General features: G+C 45.6%; 1 protein-coding gene across 1 annotated transcript in view; it reads right to left on the minus strand.

The window, feature by feature from the left end:
• Positions 1–502: 502 nt before the first annotated feature.
• NETO1 (neuropilin and tolloid like 1) overlaps positions 503–25,599 on the minus strand; it is a 228,309-nt gene continuing 203,212 nt past the window's right edge. Inside the window, exons 9-11 of the mRNA XM_044294979.1 lie at positions 21,691–22,249; positions 20,724–20,799; positions 503–572 (exon numbers count right to left, since the gene is read on the minus strand). Of these exons, the coding sequence (XP_044150914.1) occupies positions 20,739–20,799; positions 21,691–22,249 (620 nt within the window). The 3' untranslated portion in view covers positions 503–572; positions 20,724–20,738. The remainder of the gene's footprint in view (positions 573–20,723; positions 20,800–21,690; positions 22,250–25,599) is intronic.

A 25,599-nucleotide genomic window follows, 5' to 3' on the forward strand; every position in this document is an offset into this window, starting at 1 on the left:
TGCCATTTAGTATTTTAATCAAAACAATCATATTTTATAGAATATCTGCTAAGGTAATAATAGTAGTGTCACATTTTTTTTTAAAGTTCAATTAATTTACTTATAATTGATAAATTCAGGAACATTTATTTCAAGTAATTAGTAAAATGAAAATAATATACAAATTAAGAAAATTTTATTGAGGGATATTTTTAACATCAGTTTTTTTGTTCAGTAAATAAAAAAACAACATTGACCTCGACAAAAGAAAAATACCAAATACTGCTGGGAATTCTGCAATCAGTAACCAGATTCTTCTTCAAGTATCCAGTATATTTTAAAATGTATTCAAAAACTAAGGAGCACTTGGTGGCCAGCAACCAAATTACAACAATGTCATTGAGTAGCAGGAACGCTGTGTTGAGGGCAGGAATGTCTGTATATCCTATATTAAGAAGGCAATGGAATGAGTTTAGAACAGAGTCCACTCTCTGATGATGGGTGAAATAATTTGCTATAGAACATATTCTTTTGTGTCCTAGAGTTGTAAAAATTCTTCTCTGAAAGCAAAATAAATAATTAAACAGGCCATCCTAAAAAGTGAAAGAAAAACAGTCACGTTATTACAATTCAAAATGTAAAAACCACACAAAATGCCACATACGTTCTACTAAAATACAATATTTAGACACTGAAAAGCTGGTTAATAAATCATTATAGGGAATACAAAATGTAAATATTAATATGCAAGTATATGTATGTATCATTATCGCCATATAACTAGGAAAAGTATCTCATGAATTTATGATCTAAGTGGCAAAAAAAATAATATTAAGGACATTTTATTACATTACAAAAACAAATAAAAAATGTATAAAGGGAGATTAAGATGAACAATTATTTTTATACAATTTAATAGCTTATAGCTTGAAACTGCACTAAATATGTTACTAAGGGTGAGTTCACATCACTGTTATGGATGCCGTTATTGTTTTCCGTTATAACATGGTTATAACGGAAAATAACGGAATTCATAAGACGGAAATCAAAACGGAAGTCTTTAGGAGGTATTCCGTTTTGATCCTTCATAATAGAAATCTATGGGCAGCATAATGGATCCGTCCTGGTTTCCATTATGCAGAAGTCCAGTCCTGCATAGCGGAAACCAGGACGGATCCGTTATGCTGCCCAAAGATTTCTATTATGGCGAAATGCAAAACAGAAGCCTTTAAAAGGCATTACGTTTTTCTTTCCATCATAATAGAGGTCTATGGGCAATCATAACTGATCCATCTTGTTTCCGTTATGCAGAACGGAAAAAAATTCCTCTCGACAGGACTTTGTTTTCCGTCTTGCATAATGGAAACCAGACGGATTCGTTAAGATTGTCCATAGACTGCTATTATGACAGATCAAAATGGCCTCTTTAAGGCTTCCGTTTTGACTTCCATCTTATGGATTCTATTATAACCATGTTATAACGGAAAACAACAACGGAATCCATAACGCTGATGTGAACTCACCTTAATGGTTAGCTATCTCATGTATACTGGAAAAGGGAGCCTACTGAAAAACATAGCAAATTTCTGTGATTGCATAGAGGCATTTTACTATGCCAATTGAAACATATTGCCACTGACTAGAGATGAGTGAAGCAATTAATCAATGAATCAAATTTGTTATGAATTTTCCAAAAATGTAAAATTCCAATGAATGCAATTTTTGAGGGATTTGTCCTGCAAGAATTGAAAGAAAAAAAAAAGCCACCACTATTTTACAGTTAAGAAAACTGAGAAGAAGGCAACTTCCCCCAAAAGAGGATAATTTTTGGATAGTTTTTTATTTTTTTATTTAAACAAAAATCCAACCTTGCAGTATTTGTCACCAATGGATAGCGTCAGTTTCCCCATACCCATTTATGTTGCTGTCATTGTTAATGCTATATTGGCGTTGAAGAGTTTCAAAAAGAGTTGGATGCTATCCTAGAAAAATCTCAGTCTAGGTTCACACAGCAAAATGGTAGAATTTTTTCCATTGAAGTAAATGCAAAGTTATTAGGGTATTGTTTTGTTTTAATTAAACAAAAAATAGCAAGAATATATAGACCGGCAGTTCAGGGGTCACTGTACAGACCGTATTTTTCACCCTATAAGACACACTTTTTCCCCCTAACTGAGGGGAAAATGTCAATGCTTCTTATGGTGTGAATACTAATAAGCGCTTTAATTATGGAAGCGCGCATTAGTACAGGAGGATCGGGAAGCTGTAAATGCGGCACTCCCCAGTCTCTGTACTCACCGCTTCCTGGTCCTCTGCCGTCGACTGTGCTGTGAATTCATGCTGTGCAGGATGAGGCATGGGGGCTGACCTGATGCACGGGGGTCTAATCTGAGGCATGGGGGATGATCTGAAGCATAGGGGTCTGATCTGAGGAATAGGGGGCTGATCTGAGACATGGGGGTCTTATCTGAGGCATGGTGGGCTGATCTGAGGCATGGAGGTGTGATCTGAGGCATGGGGGTGTGATCTGAGGCATGGGGGTCTCATCTGAGATATGGGAATTAGAGTTGAGCGAACACCTGGATGTTCGGGTTCGAGAAGTTCGGCCGAACATCCCGGAAATGTTCGGGTTCGGGATCCGAACCCGATCCGAACTTCGTCCCGAACCCGAACCCCATTGAAGTCAATGGGGACCCGAACTTTTCGGCACTAAAAAGGCTGTAAAACAGCCCAGGAAAGAGCTAGAGGGCTGCAAAAGGCAGCAACATGTAGGTAAATCCCCTGCAAACAAATGTGGATAGGGAAATGAATTAAAATAAAAATTAAATAAATAAAAATTAACCAAAATCAATTGGAGAGAGGTTCCATAGCAGAGAATCTGGCTTCCCGTCACCCACCACTGGAACAGTCCATTCTCAGATATTTAGGCCCCGGCACCCAGGCAGAGGAGAGAGGTCCCGTAACAGAGAATCTGTCTTCATGTCAGCAGAGAATTAGTCTGCATGTCATAGCAGAGAATGAGGCTTCACGTCAGCCACCACTGCAACAGTCCATTGGCATATATTTAGGCCCAGCACCCAGGCAGAGGAGGGAGGTCCCGTAACAGAGAATCTGTCTTCATGTCAGCAGAGAATTAGTCTGCATGTCATAGCAGAGAATGAGGCTTCACGTCAGCCACCACTGCAACAGTCCATTGGCATATATTTAGGCCCAGCACACACACAGGCAGAGGAGAGAGGTCCCGTAACAGAGAATCTGGCTTCATGTCAGCAGAGAATCAGTCTGCATGTCATAGCAGAGAATGAGGCTTCACGTCAGCCACCACTGCAACAGTCCATTGGCATATATTTAGGCCCAGCACACACACAGGCAGAGGAGAGAGGTCCCGTAACAGAGGATCTGGCTTCATGTCAGCAGAGAATCAGTCTGCATGTCATAGCAGAGAATCAGGCTTCACGTCAGCCACCACTGCAACAGTCCATTGTCATAAATTTAGGCCCAGCACCCAGGCAGAGGAGAGAGGTCCCGTAACAGACAATCTGGCTTCATGTCAGCAGAGAATTAGTCTGCATGTCATAGCAGAGAATGAGGCTTCACGTCAGCCACCACTGCAACAGTCCATTGGCATATATTTAGGCCTAGCACACAGGCAGAGGAGAGAGGTCCCGTAACAGACAATCTGGCTTCATGTCAGCAGAGAATCAGTCTGCATGTCATAGCAGAGAATGAGGCTTCACGTCACCCACCACTGCAACAGTCCATTGGCATATATTTAGGCCTAGCACACAGGCAGAGCAGAGAGGTCCCGTAACAGACAATCTGGCTTCATGACAGCAGAGAATCAGTCTGCATGTCATAGCAGAGAATGAGGCTTCACGTCACCCACCACTGCAACAGTCCATTGGCATATATTTAGGCCTAGCACACAGGCAGAGCAGAGAGGTCCCGTAACAGACGATCTGGCTTCATGTCAGCAGAGAATCAGTCTGCATGTCATAGCAGAGAATGAGGCTTCACGTCAGCCACCACTGCAACAGTCCATTGGCATATATTTAGGCCCAGCACCCAGGCAGAGGAGGGAGGTCCCGTAACAGAGAATCTGTCTTCATGTCAGCAGAGAATTAGTCTGCATGTCATAGCAGAGAATGAGGCTTCACGTCAGCCACCACTGCAACAGTCCATTGGCATATATTTAGGCCCAGCACACACACAGGCAGAGGAGAGAGGTCCCGTAACAGACAATCTGGCTTCATGTCAGCACAGAATTAGTCTGCATGTCATAGCAGAGAATGAGGCTTCACGTCAGCCACCACTGCAACAGTCCATTGGCATATATTTAGGCCCAGCACACACACAGGCAGAGGAGAGAGGTCCCGTAACAGACAATCTGGCTTCATGTCAGCAGAGAATTAGTCTGCATGTCATAGCAGAGAATGAGGCTTCACGTCACCCACCACTGCAACAGTCCATTGGCATATATTTAGGCCCAGCACCCAGGCAGAGGAGGGAGGTCCCGTAACAGAGAATCTGTCTTCATGTCAGCAGAGAATTAGTCTGCATGTCATAGCAGAGAATGAGGCTTCACGTCAGCCACCACTGCAACAGTCCATTGGCATATATTTAGGCCCAGCACACACACAGGCAGAGGAGAGAGGTCCCGTAACAGAGAATCTGGCTTCATGTCAGCAGAGAATCAGTCTGCATGTCATAGCAGAGAATCAGGCTTCACGTCAGCCACCACTGCAACAGTCCATTGTCATAAATTTAGGCCCAGCACCCAGGCAGAGGAGAGAGGTCCCGTAACAGAGAATCTGGCTTCATGTCAGCAGAGAATCAGTCTTCATATCATAGCAGAGAATCAGGCTTCACGTCACCCACCACTGTAAGAGTCAATTTTCATAAATTTAGGCCCAGAACCCAGGCAGAGGAGAAAGGTCCCGTAACAGACAATCTGGCTTCATGTCAGCAGAGAATCAGTCTTCATATCATAGCAGAGAATCAGGCTTCACGTCACCCACCACTGTAAGAGTCAATTTTCATAAATTTAGGCCCAGAACCCAGGCAGAGGAGAAAGGTCCCGTAACAGACAATCTGGCTTCATGTCAGCAGAGAATCAGTCTTCATATCATAGCAGAGAATCAGGCTTCACGTCACCCACCACTGCAACAGTCCATTGGCATATATTTAGGCCTAGCACACAGGCAGAGCAGAGAGGTCCCGTAACAGACAATCTGGCTTCATGACAGCAGAGAATCAGTCTGCATGTCATAGCAGAGAATCAGGCTTCACGTCAGCCACCACTGCAACAGTCCATTGTCATAAATTTAGGCCCAGCACCCAGGCAGAGGAGAGAGGTCCCGTAACAGAGGATCTGGCTTCATGTCAGCAGAGAATCAGTCTGCATGTCATAGCAGAGAATGAGGCTTCACGTCAGCCACCACTGCAACAGTCCATTGTCATAAATTTAGGCCCAGCACCCAGGCAGAGGAGAGAGGTCCCGTAAAAGAGGATCTGGCTTCATGTCAGCAGAGAATCAGTCTGCATGTCATAGCAGAGAATGAGGCTTCACGTCAGCCACCACTGCAACAGTCCATTGTCATAAATTTAGGCCCAGCACCCAGGCAGAGGAGAGAGGTCCCGTAACAGACAATCTGGCTTCATGTCAGCAGAGAATTAGTCTGCATGTCATAGCAGAGAATCAGGCTTCATGTCAGCCACCACTGCAACAGTCCATTGGCATATATTTAGGCCTAGCACACAGGCAGAGGAGAGGTTCATTCAACTTTGGGTAGCATCGCAATATAATGGTAAAATGAAAATAAAAATAGGATTGAATGAGGAAGTGCCCTGGAGTCCAATAATATATGGTTAAGGGGAGGTAGTTAATGTCTTATCTGGACAAGGGACGGACAGGGCCTGTGGGATCCATGCCTGGTTCATTTTTATGAACGTCAGCTTGTCCACATTGGCTGTAGACAGGCGGCTGCGTTTGTCTGTAATGACGCCCCCTGCCGTGCTGAATACACGTTCAGACAAAACGCTGGCTGCCGGGCAGGCCAGCACCTCCAAGGCATAAAAGGCTAGCTCTGGCCACGTGGACAATTTAGAGACCCAGAAGTTGAATGGGGCCGAACCATCAGTCAGTACGTGGAGGGGTGTGCACACGTACTGTTCCACCATGTTAGTGAAATGTTGCCTCCTGCTAACACGTTGCGTATCAGGTGGTGGTGCAGTTAGCTGTGGCGTGTTGACAAAACTTTTCCACATCTCTGCCATGCTAACCCTGCCCTCAGAGGAGCTGGCCGTGACACAGCTGCCTTGGCGACCTCTTGCTCCTCCTCTGCCTTGGCCTTGGGCTTCCACTTGTTCCCCTGTGACATTTGGGAATGCTCTCAGTAGCGCGTCTACCAACGTGCGCTTGTACTCGCGCATCTTCCTATCACGCTCCAGTGCAGGAAGTAAGGTGGGCACATTGTCTTTGTAGCGTGGATCCAGCAGGGTGGCAACCCAGTAGTCCGCACAGATTAAAATGTGGGCAACTCTGCTGTCGTTGCGCAGGCACTGCAGCATGTAGTCGCTCATGTGTGCCAGGCTGCCCAGGGATAAGGACAAGCTGTCCTCTGTGGGAGGCGTATCGTCATCGTCCTGCCTTTCCCCCCAGCCACGCACCAGTGATGGACCCGAGCTGCGTTGGGTGCCACCCCGCTGTGACCATGCTTCATCCTCATCCTCCTCCACCTCCTCCTCATCCTCGTCCTCCTCGTCCTCCAGTAGTGGGCCCTGGCTGGCCACATTTGTACCTGGCCTCTGCTGTTGCCAAAAACCTCCCTCTGAGTCACTTCGAAGAGACTGGCCTGAAAGTGCTAAAAATGACCCCTCTTCCTCCTCCTCCTCCTCCTCCTCCTCCTGGGCCACCTCCTGTTCCATCATCGCCCTAAGTGTTTTCTCAAGGAGACATAGAAGTGGTATTGTAACGCTGATAACGGTGTCATCGCCACTGGCCATGTTGGTGGAGTACTCGAAACAGCGCAACAGGGCACACAGGTCTCGCATGGAGGCCCAGTCATTGGTGGTGAAGTGGTGCTGTTCTGTAGTGCGACTGACCCGTGCGTGCTGCAGCTGAAACTCCACTATGGCCTGCTGCTGCTCGCACAGTCTGTCCAGCATGTGCAAGGTGGAGTTCCACCTGGTGGGCACGTCGCATATGAGGCGGTGAGCGGGAAGGCCGAAGTTACGCTGTAGCGCAGACAGGCGAGCAGCAGGATGTGAACGCCGGAAGCGCGAACAGACGGCCCGCACTTTATGCAGCAGCTCTGACATGTCGGGGTAGTTGTGAATGAACTTCTGCACCACCAAATTCAGCACATGCGCCAAGCAAGGGATGTGCGTCAAATTGGCTAGTCCCAGAGCTGCAACGAGATTTCGCCCATTATCACACACCACCAGGCCGGGCTTGAGGCTCACCGGCAGCAACCACTCGTCGGTCTGTTGTTCTATACCCCGCCACAACTCCTGTGCGGTGTGGGGCCTGTCCCCCAAACATATGAGTTTCAGAATGGCCTGCTGACGTTTACCCCGGGCTGTGCTGAAGTTGGTGGTGAAGGTGTGTGGCTGACTGGATGAGCAGGTGGAAGAAGAGGAGGAGGAAGCCGAGAAGGAGGAGGTGGCAACAGGAGGCAAAGAATGTTGCCCTGCGATCCTTGGCGGCGGAAGGACGTGCGCCAAACAGCTCTCCGCCTGGGGCCCAGCTGCCACTACATTTACCCAGTGTGCAGTTAGGGAGATATAGCGTCCCTGGCCGTGCTTACTGGTCCACGTATCTGTGGTTAGGTGGACCTTGCTACAGATGGCGTTGCGCAGTGCACACTTGATTTTATCGGATACTTGGTTGTGCAGGGAAGGCACGGCTCTCTTGGAGAAGTAGTGGTGGCTGGGAACAACATACTGTGGGACAGCAAGCGACATGAGCTGTTTGAAGCTGTCTGTGTCCACCAGCCTAAATGACAGCATTTCATAGGCCAGTAGTTTAGAAATGCTGGCATTCAGGGCCAGGGATCGAGGGTGGCTAGGTGGGAATTTACGCTTTCTATCAAATGTTTGTGAGATGGAGAGCTGAACGCTGGCGTGTGACATGGTTGAGACGCTTGGTGACGGAGGTGGTGGTGGTGGTGTTGGTGGTACATCCCCTGTTTGCTGGGCGGCAGGTGCCAACGTTCCTCCAGAGGCGGAGGAAGAGGCCGAGGCGGCAGCAGCAGAATAGGCCGAGGCGGCAGCAGCAGAAGAGGTAGCAGGGGGAGCCTGAGTGACTTCCTTGGTTTTAAGGTGTTTACTCCACTGCAGTTCATGCTTTGCATGCAGGTGCCTGGTCATGCAGGTTGTGCTCAGGTTCAGAACGTTAATGCCTCGCTTCAGGCTCTGATGGCACAGCGTGCAAACCACTCGGGTCTTGTCGTCAGCACATTGTTTGAAGAAGTGCCATGCCAGGGAACTCCTTGAAGCTGCCTTTGGGGTGCTCGGTCCCAGATGGCGGCGGTCAGTAGCAGGCGGAGTCTCTTGGCGGCGGGTGTTCTGCTTTTGCCCACTGCTCCCTCTTTTGCTACGCTGTTGGCTCGGTCTCACCACTGCCTCTTCCTCCGAACTGTGAAAGTCAGTGGCACGACCTTCATTCCATGTGGGGTCTAGGACCTCATCGTCCCCTGCATCGTCTTCCACCCAGTCTTGATCCCTGACCTCCTGTTCAGTCTGCACACTGCAGAAAGACGCAGCAGTTGGCACCTGTGTTTCGTCATCATCAGAGACATGCTGAGGTGGTATTCCCATGTCCTCATCATCAGGAAACATAAGTGGTTGTGCGTCAGTGCATTCTATGTCTTTCACCGCTGGGGAAGGGCTAGGTGGATGCCCTTGGGAAACCCTGCCAGCGGAGTCTTCAAACAGCATAAGAGACTGCTGCATAACTTGAGGCTGAGACAGTTTCCCTGGTATGCATGGGGGTGATGTGACAGACTGATGGGGTTGGTTTTCAGGCGCCATCTGTGCGCTTTCTGCAGAAGACTGGGTGGGAGATAATGTGAACGTGCTGGATCCACTGTCGGCCACCCAATTGACTAATGCCTGTACCTGCTCAGGCCTTACCATCCTTAGAACGGCATTGGGCCCCACCATATATCGCTGTAAATTCTGGCGGCTACTGGGACCTGAGGTAGTTGGTACACTAGGACGTGTGGATGTGGCAGAACGGCCACGTCCTCTCCCAGCACCAGAGGGTCCACTAACACCACCACGACCATGTCCACGTCCGCGTCCCTTACTAGATGTTTTTCTCATTGTTATGGTTCACCACAACAACAAATATATTATTTGGCCCAATGTATTGTATTCAAATTCAGCGGGATATAAATTTGAGGCCTAGTATTTAGGCGCTGGGTGACCGGTATGGATTTAGTGACAGAATTAGACTTGGAAATGCACAGAAGCGTGTGTGTGAAGTTATTCTGAATGACCCTATGTGCACCTTCAATATGATCTACCCTTTTAGGGATAGATTTCAAATAGCTCTGATATAGCAGAAACGACTAAATTATGAAATTGCTAAATTGGGAATTGTATTTCAACCCAGAACAAAAAATGTGCTTTGACGGACACTAAATAACTTTCCCAGCCACAACAGGACAGCGGTAACGAGAGATTTAGCGGGATATAAATTTGAGGCCTAGTATTTAGGCGCTGGGTGACAGGTATGGGTTTAGTGACAGAATTAGATTTGGAAATGCACAGTAGCGGGTGTGTGAAGTTATTCTGAATGACCCTATGTGCACCTTGAATATTATATACCCTTTTAGGGATAGATTTCAAATAGCTCTGATATAGCAGAAACCACTAAATTATGAAATTGCTAAATTGGGAATTGTATTTCAACCCAGAACAAGAAATGTGCTTGAACGGACACTAAATAACTCGCCCAGCTACAGCACTAGGGACAGATTTAGCGGGATATAAATTTGAGGCCTAGTATTTAGGCGCTGGGTGACAGGTATGGGTTTAGTGCCAGAATTAGACTTGGAAATACACAGTAGCGGGTGTGTGTGAAGTTATTCTGAATGACCCAATGTGCACCTTGAATATTATATACCCTTTTAGGGATAGATTTCAAATAGCTCTGATATAGCAGAAACCACTAAATTATGAAATTGCTAAATTGGGAATTGTATTTCAACCCAGAACAAGAAATGTGCTTGAACGGACACTAAATAACTCGCCCAGCTACAGCACTAAGGACAGATTTAGCGGGATATAAATTTGAGGCCTAGTATTTAGGCGCTGGGTGACAGGTATGGGTTTAGTGCCAGAATTAGACTTGGAAATACACAGTAGCGGGTGTGTGTGAAGTTATTCTGAATGACCCAATGTGCACCTTGAATATTATATACCCTTTTAGGGATAGATTTCAAATAGCTCTGATATAGCAGAAACCACTAAATTATGAAATTGCTAAATTGGGAATTGTATTTCAACCCAGAACAAGAAATGTGCTTGAACGGACACTAAATAACTCGCCCAGCTACAGCACTAAGGACAGATTTAGCGGGATATAAATTTGAGGCCTAGTATTTAGGCGCTGGGTGACAGGTATGGGTTTAGTGCCAGAATTAGACTTGGAAATACACAGTAGCGGGTGTGTGTGAAGTTATTCTGAATGACCCAATGTGCACCTTGAATATTATATACCCTTTTAGGGATAGATTTCAAATAGCTCTGATATAGCAGAAACCACTAAATTATGAAATTGCTAAATTGGGAATTGTATTTCAACCCAGAACAAGAAATGTGCTTGAACGGACACTAAATAACTCGCCCAGCTACAGCACTAAGGACAGATTTAGCGGGATATAAATTTGAGGCCTAGTATTTAGGCGCTGGGTGACAGGTATGGGTTTAGTGCCAGAATTAGACTTGGAAATACACAGTAGCGGGTGTGTGTGAAGTTATTCTGAATGACCCAATGTGCACCTTGAATATTATATACCCTTTTAGGGATAGATTTCAAATAGCTCTGATATAGCAGAAACCACTAAATTATGAAATTGCTAAATTGGGAATTGTATTTCAACCCAGAACAAGAAATGTGCTTGAACGGACACTAAATAACTCGCCCAGCTACAGCACTAAGGACAGATTTAGCGGGATATAAATTTGAGGCCTAGTATTTAGGCGCTGGGTGACAGGTATGGGTTTAGTGCCAGAATTAGACTTGGAAATACACAGTAGCGGGTGTGTGTGAAGTTATTCTGAATGACCCAATGTGCACCTTGAATATTATATACCCTTTTAGGGATAGATTTCAAATAGCTCTGATATAGCAGAAACCACTAAATTATGAAATTGCTAAATTGGGAATTGTATTTCAACCCAGAACAAGAAATGTGCTTGAACGGACACTAAATAACTCGCCCAGCTACAGCACTAAGGACAGATTTAGCGGGATATAAATTTGAGGCCTAGTATTTAGGCGCTGGGTGACAGGTATGGGTTTAGTGCCAGAATTAGACTTGGAAATACACAGTAGCGGGTGTGTGTGAAGTTATTCTGAATGACCCAATGTGCACCTTGAATATTATATACCCTTTTAGGGATAGATTTCAAATAGCTCTGATATAGCAGAAACCACTAAATTATGAAATTGCTAAATTGGGAATTGTATTTCAACCCAGAACAAGAAATGTGCTTGAACGGACACTAAATAACTCGCCCAGCTACAGCACTAGGGACAGATTTAGCTGGATATAAATTTGAGGCCTAGTATTTAGGCGCTGCGTGACAGGTATGGGTTTAGTGACAGAATTAGACTTGGAAATACACAGTAGCGGGTGTGTGTGAAGTTATTCTGAATGACCCAATGTGCACCTTGAATATTATATACCCTTTTAGGGATAGATTTCAAATAGCTCTGATATAGCAGAAACCACTAAATTATGAAATTGCTAAATTGGGAATTGTATTTCAACCCAGAACAAGAAATGTGCTTGAACGGACACTAAATAACTCGCCCAGCTACAGCACTAGGGACAGATTTAGCTGGATATAAATTTGAGGCCTAGTATTTAGGCGCTGGGTGACCGGTATGGATTTAGTGACAGAATTAGACTGGGATATGGCCAAAAAATAAACAGACTATTGCTGGTTAAATGCACTTGGTGTGACAGCTTCACCCTGATGTAGGCTTTAGCCAAAAAACAACCACACCATTGAGGGTTAAATGCACTTGGTGACAGGCGCAGCTTGCCCCTGATTTAGTATATGGCCAAAAAATGAACAGACTATTGCTGGTTAAATGCACTTGGTGTGACAGCTTCACCCTGATGTAGGCTTTAGCCAAAAAACAACCACACCATTGAGGGTTAAATGCACTTGGTGACAGGCGCAGCTTGCCCCTGATTTTGTATATGGCCAAAAAATGAACAGACTATTGCTGGTTAAATGCACTTGGTGTGACAGCTTCACCCTGATGTAGGCTTTAGCCAAAAAACAACCACACCATTGAGGGTTAAATGCACTTGGTCGCAGCTTGTGCTGGCGCACCACAAGACACAAAATGGCCGCCGATCACCCCAGAAAAATGTGACTGACAAACGGTCTGTGCAGCCTAAAAACAGTGAGCAATTGAGGATCAGCAGCTCAATGATCCACAGCTGCAGATCGATCAGTTAATCAAGTCCTTTGGAGGAGTTAATCTGCCTAATCTCGCCCTACTGTCGCAGCCGCAACCTCTCCCTACGCTAATCAGAGCAGAGTGACGGGCGGCGCTATGTGACTCCAGCTTAAATAGAGGCTGGGTCACATGGTGCTCTGGCCAATCACAGCCATGCCAATAGTAGGCATGGCTGTGATGGCCTCTTGGGGCAAGTAGTATGACGCTTGTTGATTGGCTGCTTTGCAGCCTTTCAAAAAGCGCCAAGAAAGCGTCACAAAAGCGCGAAGAAAGCGACGAACACCGAACCCGAACCCGGACTTTTACGAAAATGTCCGGGTTCGGGTCCGTGTCACGGACACCCCAAAATTCGGTACGAACCCGAACTATACAGTTCGAGTTCGCTCATCCCTAATGGGAATCTCATCTGAGGTCTGAATGATGGGGGTCTTATTGATATTGGGGCTCTTATCTGAGTTCTAATTGGGGGTCATTTACATTGGGGACTGAGCTGAAGTCTGATTGTGGGTTTAATCTGAGGTCTTATTGGGGTCTTATTAACATTTCAGATCTGATATAGGGTGTTATTTACATTGGGGGTCTGATTGGGGCTGTGAGATGAAGTCTGATTAACACTGGGTGTCTGATCTGAGGTCTAGTGAACATTTTTTTTTCTTATTCTCCTCCTCTAAAACCAAGGCGCACCTTATGGGCAGGAAAAATACAGTATATATATATATATATATATATATATATATATTGTGAAACAGTGACAGGTCTCACACAGGTTAGAGGCAAGGAAGGGCTGGATAGTTCGGTCCACACCCCTATTCCACCACAGGTGAGACCAGCTGGAAGTAATCGGGCTGGCACAAAGCACCTCCCAGGGTGTCAGCAAGGGGGGAGTGTCTTGCCTGTGGACAGAGGCCTGGAGGCTCTGTGTGGTCCAAGCCAGGAGGGCTGACAGACCACTATTCCCCATGTGTGCTGAGACACTGGACTGGAGGCAGTGAGCGTACTGTGCTCTGTACAGCCAGGAGGCTGGGGGACATTGGCTGAGAAAGCTGCACATGTTCACAGGGTGTGAACAAGGACTTAGGTGAGTCAGGAAACTCTGTGTTAGCTAGAGCCTAGCCGGGCAAGTGTTTATTATTTTATGTGGATGTCACATCTGTTAGGTGAAGCTGCGACTTCATGATAACCTGTGTTGGTTGGAGGTGCACAATAAATGCACGGTTTGGACCTGAAACCTGGTGTCCTAAAGTCGTATCTGTGAGAATGACCCCCAAATAAGAGGCGATCCCTTACAATTGGTGTCGGATGCGGGCAAGTTGTCCATGAGAGAAGGGCAACGGTCGGTTGCTAGGGGCAACGCTGAGACTGCAGGTGCTGCTAAAAGCTGTTTTTTGCCGTGTGTGGCGTTAAAGGAACGGAAGCTTTTTTTTGTCCAGTGGAGCAGGTGCTGCTCATAAGTGTGTGAACTATTTTGCTGTGGTGCAAGTAAAACTGCAGTGAATTAAAGGGCCAGTAGCCCAGCAAAAGTGGACTTGTGGCTGAAAGCTTTTCCTGCTACCATGGGTCTTGGGGAAGAGTACGTCTGGCAGCGCTGGCGCATACAGCAGGCAGAAGAAATGGCCATAGCAATTGGCTACACTAAAAATGAATTGGCGAAATTTGATGCAGAGCGAGAGGCTTTGGAGGCACAGTTGCAGCTGGCCTTGAGAAATGGGTTCTCAACACTGTATGGAGTTCCAAGAGGATGGTGATGTCAGAAGATCCGATACAGAAAGATCCTGCGAGTTGGTGATTGGGGGAATCCCGCTGGGGGGCACTCTAGATGCCCGCCAGCAGGTGTCTCGCGTCAGGCCTGAAGTGCTGGACTTTCTGGAGAGAGGGCCAGAGACAGATGTCACCGTGTCTCTGACCTTTATAACAGACTATGGCCCTGTGCAATGGGAGCTCTTAAAATGTGAGACCCTGGAAGTGGAGTTTGTGCTTGGCAAAGACTTTCCATTATTTTCGCAGCTGTGGAGTGGAGAAAATGCTACAAATTGTGTACCTGGAGAATCCGATGAACAGCAGATATATGCCGTTGCCAAGGGCAACCGTTGGGAAGACAAAGAGGTGGAGAGCGGTGCGGTTCTCAGGAGTGCATATCTTCCCTGCGACTGTGTCCTGAGTCCTAGAGAGGAAGTGCGGAGGTGCGGTAAAGCTGTTGCTAGGAGCAACCACAACCTTGATGAGTCCGCGGGAGAGGATTGTCACTGCTTTACCAGACTGGTTGATTACAAAGGGTAAGACTGTTCCTGTTATTAACTATGTGGCAGAGCCAGTGACAGTGAGCCGGCGGCAGGGGATATCTGCTGGGCCGGTAGGTAATAAGTCACACAGAGAAAAGACTGTGTCTGGACAGGCGGATAAGCCTGCTGTGATGGCTCCCTCGCAGAAACCTGCAGGGGAGAAGGTTTCTGTGTTACCTCAGTTGCCCATGATCAAAGCTAGTTTTGGGATGACAAGGATCCAGGATCCCATGCTAGCCCGGGTAAGAGGTAGCACAATATTGAAACCTGAGACTGGTAAAATAATAAAGGTGCTGGACAGTCGTTCGGAGAAGGACTATCCACTGATTTTCACTGAGCGCGAGACTCCAATGAGAACAGAGACTGATGAACTTGATGTTACAGATAAGCTTATGCATGAGGGAGTGTTGGGGTGTACTTTTCCCTTATGCTCGGAGTTGTGGAGTAATGGAGACACTTCTGCAGAGAGTGCAGAAACTCCTGCCGAACCTGTACCTGTCCCTTTAAGGGAGCTGCACTTTGACCTGCATGGGGAAAGAATATTGACCATTGGAAACAATGGTGCTGGTCAAATGCAAAGTGATGGTGACAAAAGTGCGGAAATGCATAAGGAAAATGTGATGTCATATGAAATATGTGATAATGACATGCCTTTTCCTTTGCAGGCTGTGATTGGGGAAAAAGCTCCCCCTGTTGGTAAACATGTGTCTGATAAAAAAGTGTTGATAAATGTTGAAGAAACACCGCTAGGAGACCCCATTGTAGACAATGTGGCGAGGCTAGAGGGTGTACCACACAGACCAGAGGTGGATGTGCAGTCTCCACAGGTTTCTATGATTAATAAAATGTCCCAGGTGGGGATTGACTCAGGGGTGCCCCTAGAGGCCAGGGTTAATAATGACTCGAGCAGTATAAGTGGCCTATGTGCCGTGACAGTTAGCAACTCCGAGAGTGAGACTACCATGTCAAGACCCAGCAAAACTAAAGTGGTTACTAGTAGCGAGTCTAGCGACCAGATGACAGTTATATCTGACGAGACGAGAGTTCAGTCGGGTGACAGCCTAGTGTCTGAATCTCATATCCTGACAGTTGTAGATGACCTGACAGGACAGTACAGCTACAAACTTGAAGATGTTTTCGCTCGCTCTGCACAGTCCCTAGATACACTAGAGATAGGGCTAGCGGTTCTCGCAGAGCAACTGCAGGAATCTCCAGAGGAGTCACAGAAAGAGATGAATGAGCTGAAGGAACTAGAGTCACTAATAGAAGCGGAAATTCTCCAACTTCAAGAGGAACTTGCAGCTTCTGAGCGATCCAGACTTCATCCAGAGCAGGAAAGAGATGAGCTGGCTGATGAGGTTCTAAACAGCGCCTCAGAAAAATCTGCTCTTTTGGAGGAGAAAAGACATTTGGAAGCCAGGATGGCTCAACTTGATCAAGAGTTATGTGATCGCAAGGTGGACCTGGACCACCAGAGACAAACTGTATCTAGATTGGAGAAGAAACAAAAGAAGTTTGACCAGCTCTTGGTTGAGGAGAAATACATATCGGCTCGATATGCCGAAGAACGTGACCGAGCGGAGGCTGATGCTCGGGAGAAAGAGTCCAAGGCCCTCTCCTTGGCTAGAGCCCTTGAAGAAGTGCTTGAGGAGCGAAATGAATTAGAGAGCAGAGATGGAAGCTCTCATGAGCTCAAAAGATGCCATCTATGAGGTGGAGAAGCCTAAGCGTGCTCCTGCACAGCAGGTGGAAACAAGTGAGAAACCAGAAGAGGAAGATCCTCTGGAAGGTGCCATAAAGTCAGAGCCTGGTAAGAGTGGGTCTGGAAATGGTGGTGCCAGGGTGCTGGCCAAGGCAGAGAAGGTGGAAAAGGTATTGGCTGAACCAGTTGATGGGGCTGATGTCGATGCAGAGGCCAAGAGTCTCATGACAGTGTGTAACCAGGACCAGGTCGCAAAAGACGTTCCCTCCGCCTACAAGGCCTTCCAAGTAGCCAGCTGCCTGCTGGGGAAGAAATATGAGGAGATGGACGACCAGTATGCAGATCCGGGCTATTACAATGGGCTGTCTCTCCTGACTCCTCCCCAAAAGGAGAACAGTGTCCTGGGTGAGCCTCTGGAGAAAATGACAGAAGACGAGGAGTCTGCTGAAGACCCTGGTGCCTCCTGCCTCGATGAGAAAGAGGGGGAGGGGTTAACAGGGCAAGTGTATGGTGCCATGTCCGAGAAGGATGAGAAGGCGGTCAAAGAGACTGGAGACTTCAAGAAGACAAAGACTGAAAAAGTTAAGGCCGATGTGTTGGTTGACGTGAAGTCCCCAGGTGCTACAGAGACCAAAGTTAAGCCAAAGGGAGCCGCGGCCGAAGTGGCAAAAGCCGCTAAAGAAGCAGAGGTCTCTAAAACTGCCATAGTAGCTGGGGTAACTACTGATGGGAAAAAGGAAGAAGTGACCCAGATGCACGTAAAAAAAGCAAGTAGGGGCAAGCATTCTCTGCTGAAGGAGCCCTGCAAAGCAAAGGAGAAAGTGTCGGGATATGACCATGACTGGGAACAGTTCAGGCAAGAGCTGCAGCAGTCCAAGAAAGGACGTGAGGCGCATGTACAGGAGCCAGAGGATCTAAAAAGAGAAAGAGATCAAAATATACGACAGCGCATCATTATCACTCGGGAAAAAGTAGGAAAAGAGTATCTGGTCATGAGATGGGCACATGAGGCCTTTAGGCAGTTTCGGTTAGGCAAGATGTTGGTTTTGGTGATAAACCAAGCTCTGCTGGCGTGGGTCTGGCAGAACAAAGGGAAGGTACGTGTCACCGAGGTTCCTGGCCTCGGTGAAATAAGAACCGGTAATTTTCTGTGTCAGCAGCAGCTAGTGCTCACTGACACTGTGTTACTTAGTGTGGCTGTAAAGCCAATCTGGGCCGGTTTTTATTGGGAGCAGCCAAAGAGCAGGGTGGGTGGCTGTTCCCCATGTCCAGGCCAGGTGGATGCCCTCTCACCAGCCTCCCGTGGTTATGCAGGTGTTCACCCTCACGGGCTTGAACAAAGGGGGGGGATATGTGAGACAGTGACAGGTCTCACACAGGTTAGAGGCAAGGAAGGGCTGGATAGTTCGGTCCACACCCCTATTCCACCACAGGTGAGACCAGCTGGAAGTAATCGGGCTGGCACAAAGCACCTCCCAGGGTGTCAGCAAGGGGGGAGTGTGTTGCCTGTGGACAGAGGCCTGGAGGCTCTGTGTGGTCCAAGCCAGCAGGGCTGACAGACCACTATTCCCCATGTGTGCTGAGACACTGGACTGGAGGCAGTGGGCGTACTGTGCTCTGTACAGCCAGGAGGCTGGGGGACATTGGCTGAGAAAGCTGCACGTGTTCACAGGGTGTGAACAAGGACTTAGGTGAGTCAGGAAACTCTGTGTTAGTTAGAGCCTAGCCGGGCAAGTGTTTATTATTTTATGTGGATGTCACATCTGTTAGGTGAAGCTGTGACTTCATGATAACCTGTGTTGGTTGGAGGTTCACAATAAATGCACGGTTTGGACCTGAAACCTGGTGTCCTAAAGTCGTATCTGTGAGAATGACCCCCAAATAAGAGGCGATCCCTTACAAAATATATATATATATATATATATATATACAGTGCAGGGGTTACTACACATATATAGATTGGCAGTGCAGGAGAAGATGCTGGGGCAGGCAAGTGGCATGGCGGGTGGGCTTAGTGACACAGCAGGTGGGCTGGTGGTGCTGCGAACGGAAAGACTAGTGATGTGGCAGGTGGGATTAGTGATGCCAAGGGCGGGCCAAATCGATTTGATGATTATGACAGTTATACTTTGTGTAACTTTCTTTGGATAGGACGAGGCAATCTTTAATATCTTTATATGATTTCCCATATGTTTTGTGTCCTGGTGATATACATATATTATTATTTTATATATATATATATATATATAATTTTTTTCATTTCATTTGGGCAACTAGTTTGACTTATTATAGGAGTGTTCTAGTGTTACTACTAGGCCCCCATAAATAATTATTAGTAATTTTCTGAGGTACTGTTTGGTTTTACTTTATGGCAGAGTGGACAGAAAGACAACTCTCCTCAGTAAAAGACGCATGAAAGCCTAAATGGAGTTTGCAACAAAAAAAAGCTCTGGTCTGACGCAAACACTATTTGGCCTCAGTTCTAAGTATCTTGTCTTGAGGAAACCAGGCAATGATCATCACCTACACAACATCATCATCTTTACACTAAAGCATCATGGCAACATCATGCTGTGTGGGTGTTTTTCAGTGGCTGGTACAGAGAGTCTGATCAGGGCTGAGGGAAAGCTAAGCGAAGTACGGATATCTTCTTAATGAAAACCTGGTAAACCTGATCCAGAGTGCACTGGACCTCAGACTAGGCTGCAGGTTCAACTTCAGTAAGACAAAGTCGCTAAGCACAAAGCCAAGACAATATAGGAGTGGCTTAGGGAAAACTCTGTGAATATCTGAGTGGAACAGCCAGAGAGACCAGAAAATGGCTTTCCAAGATGGTCCACATCCAACCTGACAGAGCTTGAGAGAGTCTGCAGATAAAAATTACACAAAATCACCCATATCCAGGTGTGCAAACCTTGTAGCATCAGAAGACTAGAGGCTGTAATTGCTGCCAAAGCTGCTTCAACTAAGTAATGAGTAAAGGGTCTAAAACTCTGAATATTAGTATGTAATATTTTATTTTTTTCCTTTTCAATAAATAAGCAAAGATTTTGAACATTAAGGGGCACACTTATTAGGACCGGCGTTTTAGCCGCCGGTCTTAATAAAGCCCCATAGCTTGCGGAGGATCCAGCTTCCTTGCTGTCTTACATTTAGATCATTATCTATGCCTAAATCAGGCGTAGAAAATGATGAATGAGGCCGGCCTCCCGTCCCGTCCCTGCCCACAATTTTAGACCTGGCGTCACAGATATTGGCATAACTAACCGCTGCACCACCATCTGCGTCTGAAACACTCCTAATAAAGCCATATCTCAGTATAATAAATTACCCCTTCAGTTTCCACGTTTACATTATGGGGAGAATGATGGGGAAAAACTTGATATTTTTTTTCTTATTTTAGCACAAGGCTGCAGCATAAAAATGTGAAAAAAGTGAAAGGGACTTTCTGAATGCATTGTATTTTTATGCCTTAAGCATCTATTAAATAGGGACATCAAGATAATTTTTAAAGCTGAACTCGGACATATCCCTTTCTTCCCCCACTCAGCCCTTCTGACATGAGCATCGTAGAATTTCATACTCTGATGCTCTCCTTTGCCCTGGGCTGTATCATGCAGGGCAAGGGCTTTTTTGTTTACATTCTAGCGCTGATGGGCAGAGGCTTCCACCTAGTACTGTTCCTGGTGACGTCACTGCCACTGATGGGCCATTTTACAGGCTAGAGCACTGCTAAAGCCCGCCCATTAGTGCAGGTTACGTTACTGAGATCACTGCTTGGCGGAAGCCTAATGATCTCCAGAAAAAGCCCTTGCCCTTTGCGATTTAAGGAAGAACATCAGAGCATGAAATACATTTTGGGGGGTATTTAACCCTTCTAATTTGCTTCTTATAAATGCCAGTGTTTCATTCTTTTATTTTGTCTTAAGATACAAAAATGTATTCACAAAAATAAAGAAAATGAAAATAAATCAGCTTTGCATGTTAGTGTCCCTTTAATGATTTTATCAACATTCAAATATATTAAATCAAGACATGCCATGTACTGCCTTACCTTAAATTCTGATTTTCATACCCTAGTTGTGTTGTATTCAGTTTCATGTTTGTTTAGAGACCCAATGAGGCAGAACCTGGAATGTTATGGCTATTTCATTCAATATGTTTGCATAAAACAGATTACGTTCAGAAAATTATCATAAAAAAACACATCACAAAGTACAAAAAAAACACAGGGGCATGCAAAACACATTAAAACAAGAGAAGAGTTTTCGAGAGATATTAGTGATTTTAATGTGCAAAGAAAACATGTAGTGCATGTAAACAAACACATAAGCACAAGTATGCATGCAATACAAACACAGGTAAACATACAGATAGTGATATAACATTCAATGGTTTATGGAGCGATTATTTATCTGGCTATATGTATACAAATCTTAATCACAGTCATTCAGCATGCATTACATAAAAAGTTTTTTTGTATTGTTTGGTTTTCTTTTTCTTTATTAAAATGTTCTGTTAGATTTCTCACTGATTCATAAAACAGAACCGCATATTATTTCTAGTAATATGCGATCTCTAGTACCATTTATAAGAACTGGGTATAATAACTAAAATTCAAATAGTTCATACATACTGTATATGTTAATGTAATATTGCATGCATGTAGGAGCATGACATAATTCAAGATAGTAAAAAGTGCAATCCGGAAATTGAAATAGAAGCATTCACTGCAAAAGGAGGGTTAGTAAAGTTTAACAATCTATGGATGCATTATCATTTAGAATTCTTATGAACCAGTCAACTAATTATAAATGTTTAAATGAGATGAAAATATTTTTCATCGTAAAATGGGTGTGTGCTTAGTCTACCATTTTTTTCATTATCTAAAATAATTAAAAAATTACAAAACATTATAAGGTAATGAAATGAGTGATGAAACAAAAATATGAAAGAAAATATCTGGAGGAACGAGCAAGTCCTTAAGTAAATGTCTTCATCAAAAATGTATTGATACTGACCGCTGGACAGATTTGTCATGTCTGGATAGCCTGTGACTTGTAGTGGGAACCTCTTCAATTTCATCAATGTCACATGTGTCTGTGGCATCCTGTGAATAACTATGCTTCATTACCAAGATGTTTCTTCTATTCATAGGCTGTAGATTGGGTATAACAGGCTGGTTTGGTGTGTCTGTTAGTATGGGTGCTTCCCTTGTACTAAGGTTACTACGGCTGCCCTTAGTGCTTGACAGTTGTGATCCACAGTGATGGTCATGAACACATTTTGAAGATGATCTCCGTAATTTATGGTAATTTTCAAAATCATCAGCAACATCAGCAATGTCTGCTGCAGCTCCTGAACCTCTAAGAGTGCATAATTCATAATGTGGAGGCTCAAACACCTCCTGAAAAACAGTTTGGTCAAAGTCTGCCTTCCTTTCGATGAACTTTTTACGAGGTTGTTTGATTTGTACTATTACAGAGATAATAATGAGGATGATAACAATGCAGGAAGAGACCCCTATAACTGTCCCACTGGTATTTGTAAGCTGGTCGAAAAGACTGGATTTTCTTTTTTCTGTAGGAAAAGAACATTGAAGAGATACATTATTGACAATGAAAACAAAATAATTCAATTAAACAATTGTTAGATATCAATAGTGAATATCGGGAAGTACATGACATCTTTGCATGCAGTACTAATCAGCAGACAGATTTCTTACTGTCACCTTGCAAGCATCTACATATTAAGTGCAGAGTTCTGAAAACAGAGGAAACATATCAAGAAGGTATATATTGTACTACATATGGCATTATTTTGATCCCACTGAGGTTGGTAGTCCATTGCAGGCTCTGTAGCTAGTAGTGTTATAGCATTGTCCTTGCCTCTTTTATGAGAGTACTATGGAAAAACTCTCAGCACAGTGGCTGGTTCTAAAATGTTGAGAACTTGTAATGGAACTGTATGGGTACTGTAATGGGCAGTGTTACAATGGTAAATACAGTAGTTAATAATGTTGAAAAACAACACAGGTACATCAAATCTAACCTATAATTGATTGATAGGAAGATAAAAAAAAAACTACAGTCTACAGATGTGTCGACCATTAACCTTTCTTGAAGTGTGCTAAGTGATATAATTTGTCAAGATTTTTTTATGTCAATTCATTACAATTCTGCGTCACCCAGTAAAATAAACAAAGTATACCTTAAACGTTTTACATTTTATTAATAGAAGAGTCTATGGGCGATGAATGACCGACACATGGCAACTGTCGGAGGCATCCATTATGGTAATCCAGGAAAAAAAACGTATACGTTAACATATACTTTTTTTTTCTAAACAGGGAAGTCTATGGGTGATGGATGTCTGATGCATATCAGATAGATGGCATCTGTTGAGTCATCCATTGGACACATATGTTTTATTGATGTTTAACATATTGCACCATGCATTTCAAGATATGTTCTGTTTAGAGGCAGATTGAGGAAGGACACATCTGTATGATGAAGTAAATGTGGAGGTGTGTTTCGCCATGGCTAAAACTACAAAAGTAAAAGCAAACACAATGCCACATCACTCAGCATATTGTGGGGATTCACTCTGGTAAACAGGATAAGTGGACGCAGTATAGAGGCACCAACTAGTTTGTAAACCAAAAGTTCAGTTTTTATTTACAAGTTAGAAAGTTCACAGAACAAAAAACACTTTCAAGCTAAAAAGTCACCTTGCAGTATTGGTGTCAGTTCACACCATGCGGCCTGTTCTGCCAACAAGAGTCCATCAGCGGGCTTTAGTCAGCCTGTTTCCGCTCACATGGGTCTCAGCCCTCTACTTCAGCACAAGCCTCAGATCCCAATACAGAGATCCCCTCTGCATGAACCCAGCTGTCTTTTAAAGGCAGCTAGGTGTAAACAAAAACCCGGATCGGGGCACCTGCGATCCAGTCCGGTGTTTGACCTTACCTGACTGCTAATTAGTCCAGCAGCACACACTGGGAGGAAAATACCTGCCTCCACAAATAATTCACTTTACTGTGTCACATACCCCCCCTTTGTTCAACCTTGAGGGGGTGAACACATGCATAAACAGTGCACCCGGGACAGTTCCTCCGCATTTCCCTGCAACGGCCTCTCTGTGCTCCACCGTGAAGTGACCAGAGCTATCTGGTGACCCGGTACTTCCTCTCTTTATCCAGGTGGTGACAGGCCGTGGCTAACCCCGTATTATTTCTTCAGAGATGGCTTGTCGTCGAGCCACGGGCACCCAGTAGAGCTTTAACCAGACTTTTGCCTGGGGCTCAGTGAAAATATCATGGTGGGTTACAGAAGGGCGTTCAGGGAGGTCAGAGAACACTAACCTTCCAAGGTTTTAGTAAGTTGACATGGTAGACCTGCCTCGGCTTTTGCCGACCTGGCTGGTGTACAGTACTTGTAATTTGTGTCTCCAACTTTCTCTGATGTTTTGTAGGGCCCCTGCCACCTAGCGAGGAACTTACTGTCGACAGGAGGCCCAAAAACCAAAACCGGATCTCCCAGCTACAGTTACGGACCCCACAGGGCTGGGAACAATGGAAAGTATTTTCGTGCATTACTTCATAGTGCATTCTAGGGGTTACGGCCACCTCATGGATCCGCCTGCCGACACACATGCTTAGGGACACCAGAGCAGTGGGGTACTCTTTGAAATCTCCATGTATGCTGAGCACCCCAACTTTCAAGCCCGTAAACTCGATGTGTTGCACAGGGAAGCCCTCACAAGGGTCACCCAACTCCATGAATCCAGCAGAGCCACCACGGGAGTGACTCCCACCTCCACCTGACACAATGGTTCATTATTGAGAGTTTCTGGAGTGTCTGATGCACCAACCCTTCTAGGCATACCATGACTGTCGATACCCAAAGTTTACATCCATGGGCTCGACCAGGTGGGGACAGTCATGAGCCCATACATGGCCGGGCTCATGACACTGCCAGCAGATTATCGGGTTCTGACCCCCAAAAAGGCACATCCCGTGCGGTCTTTCTCAGCTCAGGCTTCCGGGTCTGAGGTAGGGATTTTCTGAATTTTGCTACACCCTTTCCCAGAGTTCCCCCCTGGAGTTCCTCAGTAGCTCCATATCGTTCTACCATGTCCACCATCTCCAGGGCACTAGTAGGAGACATCTGGCCAACCCAGCGCTGGAAGGGTGATGGCAATGCCCTCCAGAATTTTTCAGCTACAATACGGTCCAGCACAGCAGTGGGAGACTCAGTACATCAGGCGGTAGCCATTTTTGCAGGAGATGCAGCAAATTATAATACTGGGGTCTCACTGGCTCAGCCGGGTTAAACTCCCACTGATGCACCCGCTGGGCCTGGACCAACACATTCACCCCCAGTGTCGCCAGGATCTCACCCTTGACCTTATAGTAGTCTGCCGCTTGCTCGTCCGGTAAATCAAAGTAAACCCGTTGGGGTCCTGATGTCAGGAACGGAGCGATGACCTCAGCCCACTGGTCTCGGGGTAGACTAACCCTCACGGCAACCTTCTCGAACATCGCTAGTTAGGTTTCGACGTCATCCGTCGGTGCCATCTTGGGGATCACCGTGCGGACCGCTTTCAAGGACATCATGGACTCCCTGAGATACTCCTGTCTTCTCTAAGGCCATCACGTGTTGAACCAGCCGCTGGTTCATTTCTTGCTGTCGCTAATTAGCCTCTAGCAGTTGTATGTTAGTCTCCTGCTGCTGCTCCATGGCCTGTTGTTGCCTTGGGTTGGCCTGCACCAGCTGCTTCATCACCTCCTCCATCTTGTCCCGTGATGCTGGTTGCAACTTAACAGGCTTAATCCAGGACATACAACAGAGTCCGAAAAAAATTAAACAAAAATATTTCGGCTTTACTCCAGCCTCACTGCGATTGCCCACATCCTCCACCAATTGTGG

Source organism: Bufo gargarizans, chromosome 5 (assembly GCF_014858855.1).
Source record: "Bufo gargarizans isolate SCDJY-AF-19 chromosome 5, ASM1485885v1, whole genome shotgun sequence".
NCBI lineage: Eukaryota > Metazoa > Chordata > Amphibia > Anura > Bufonidae > Bufo > Bufo gargarizans.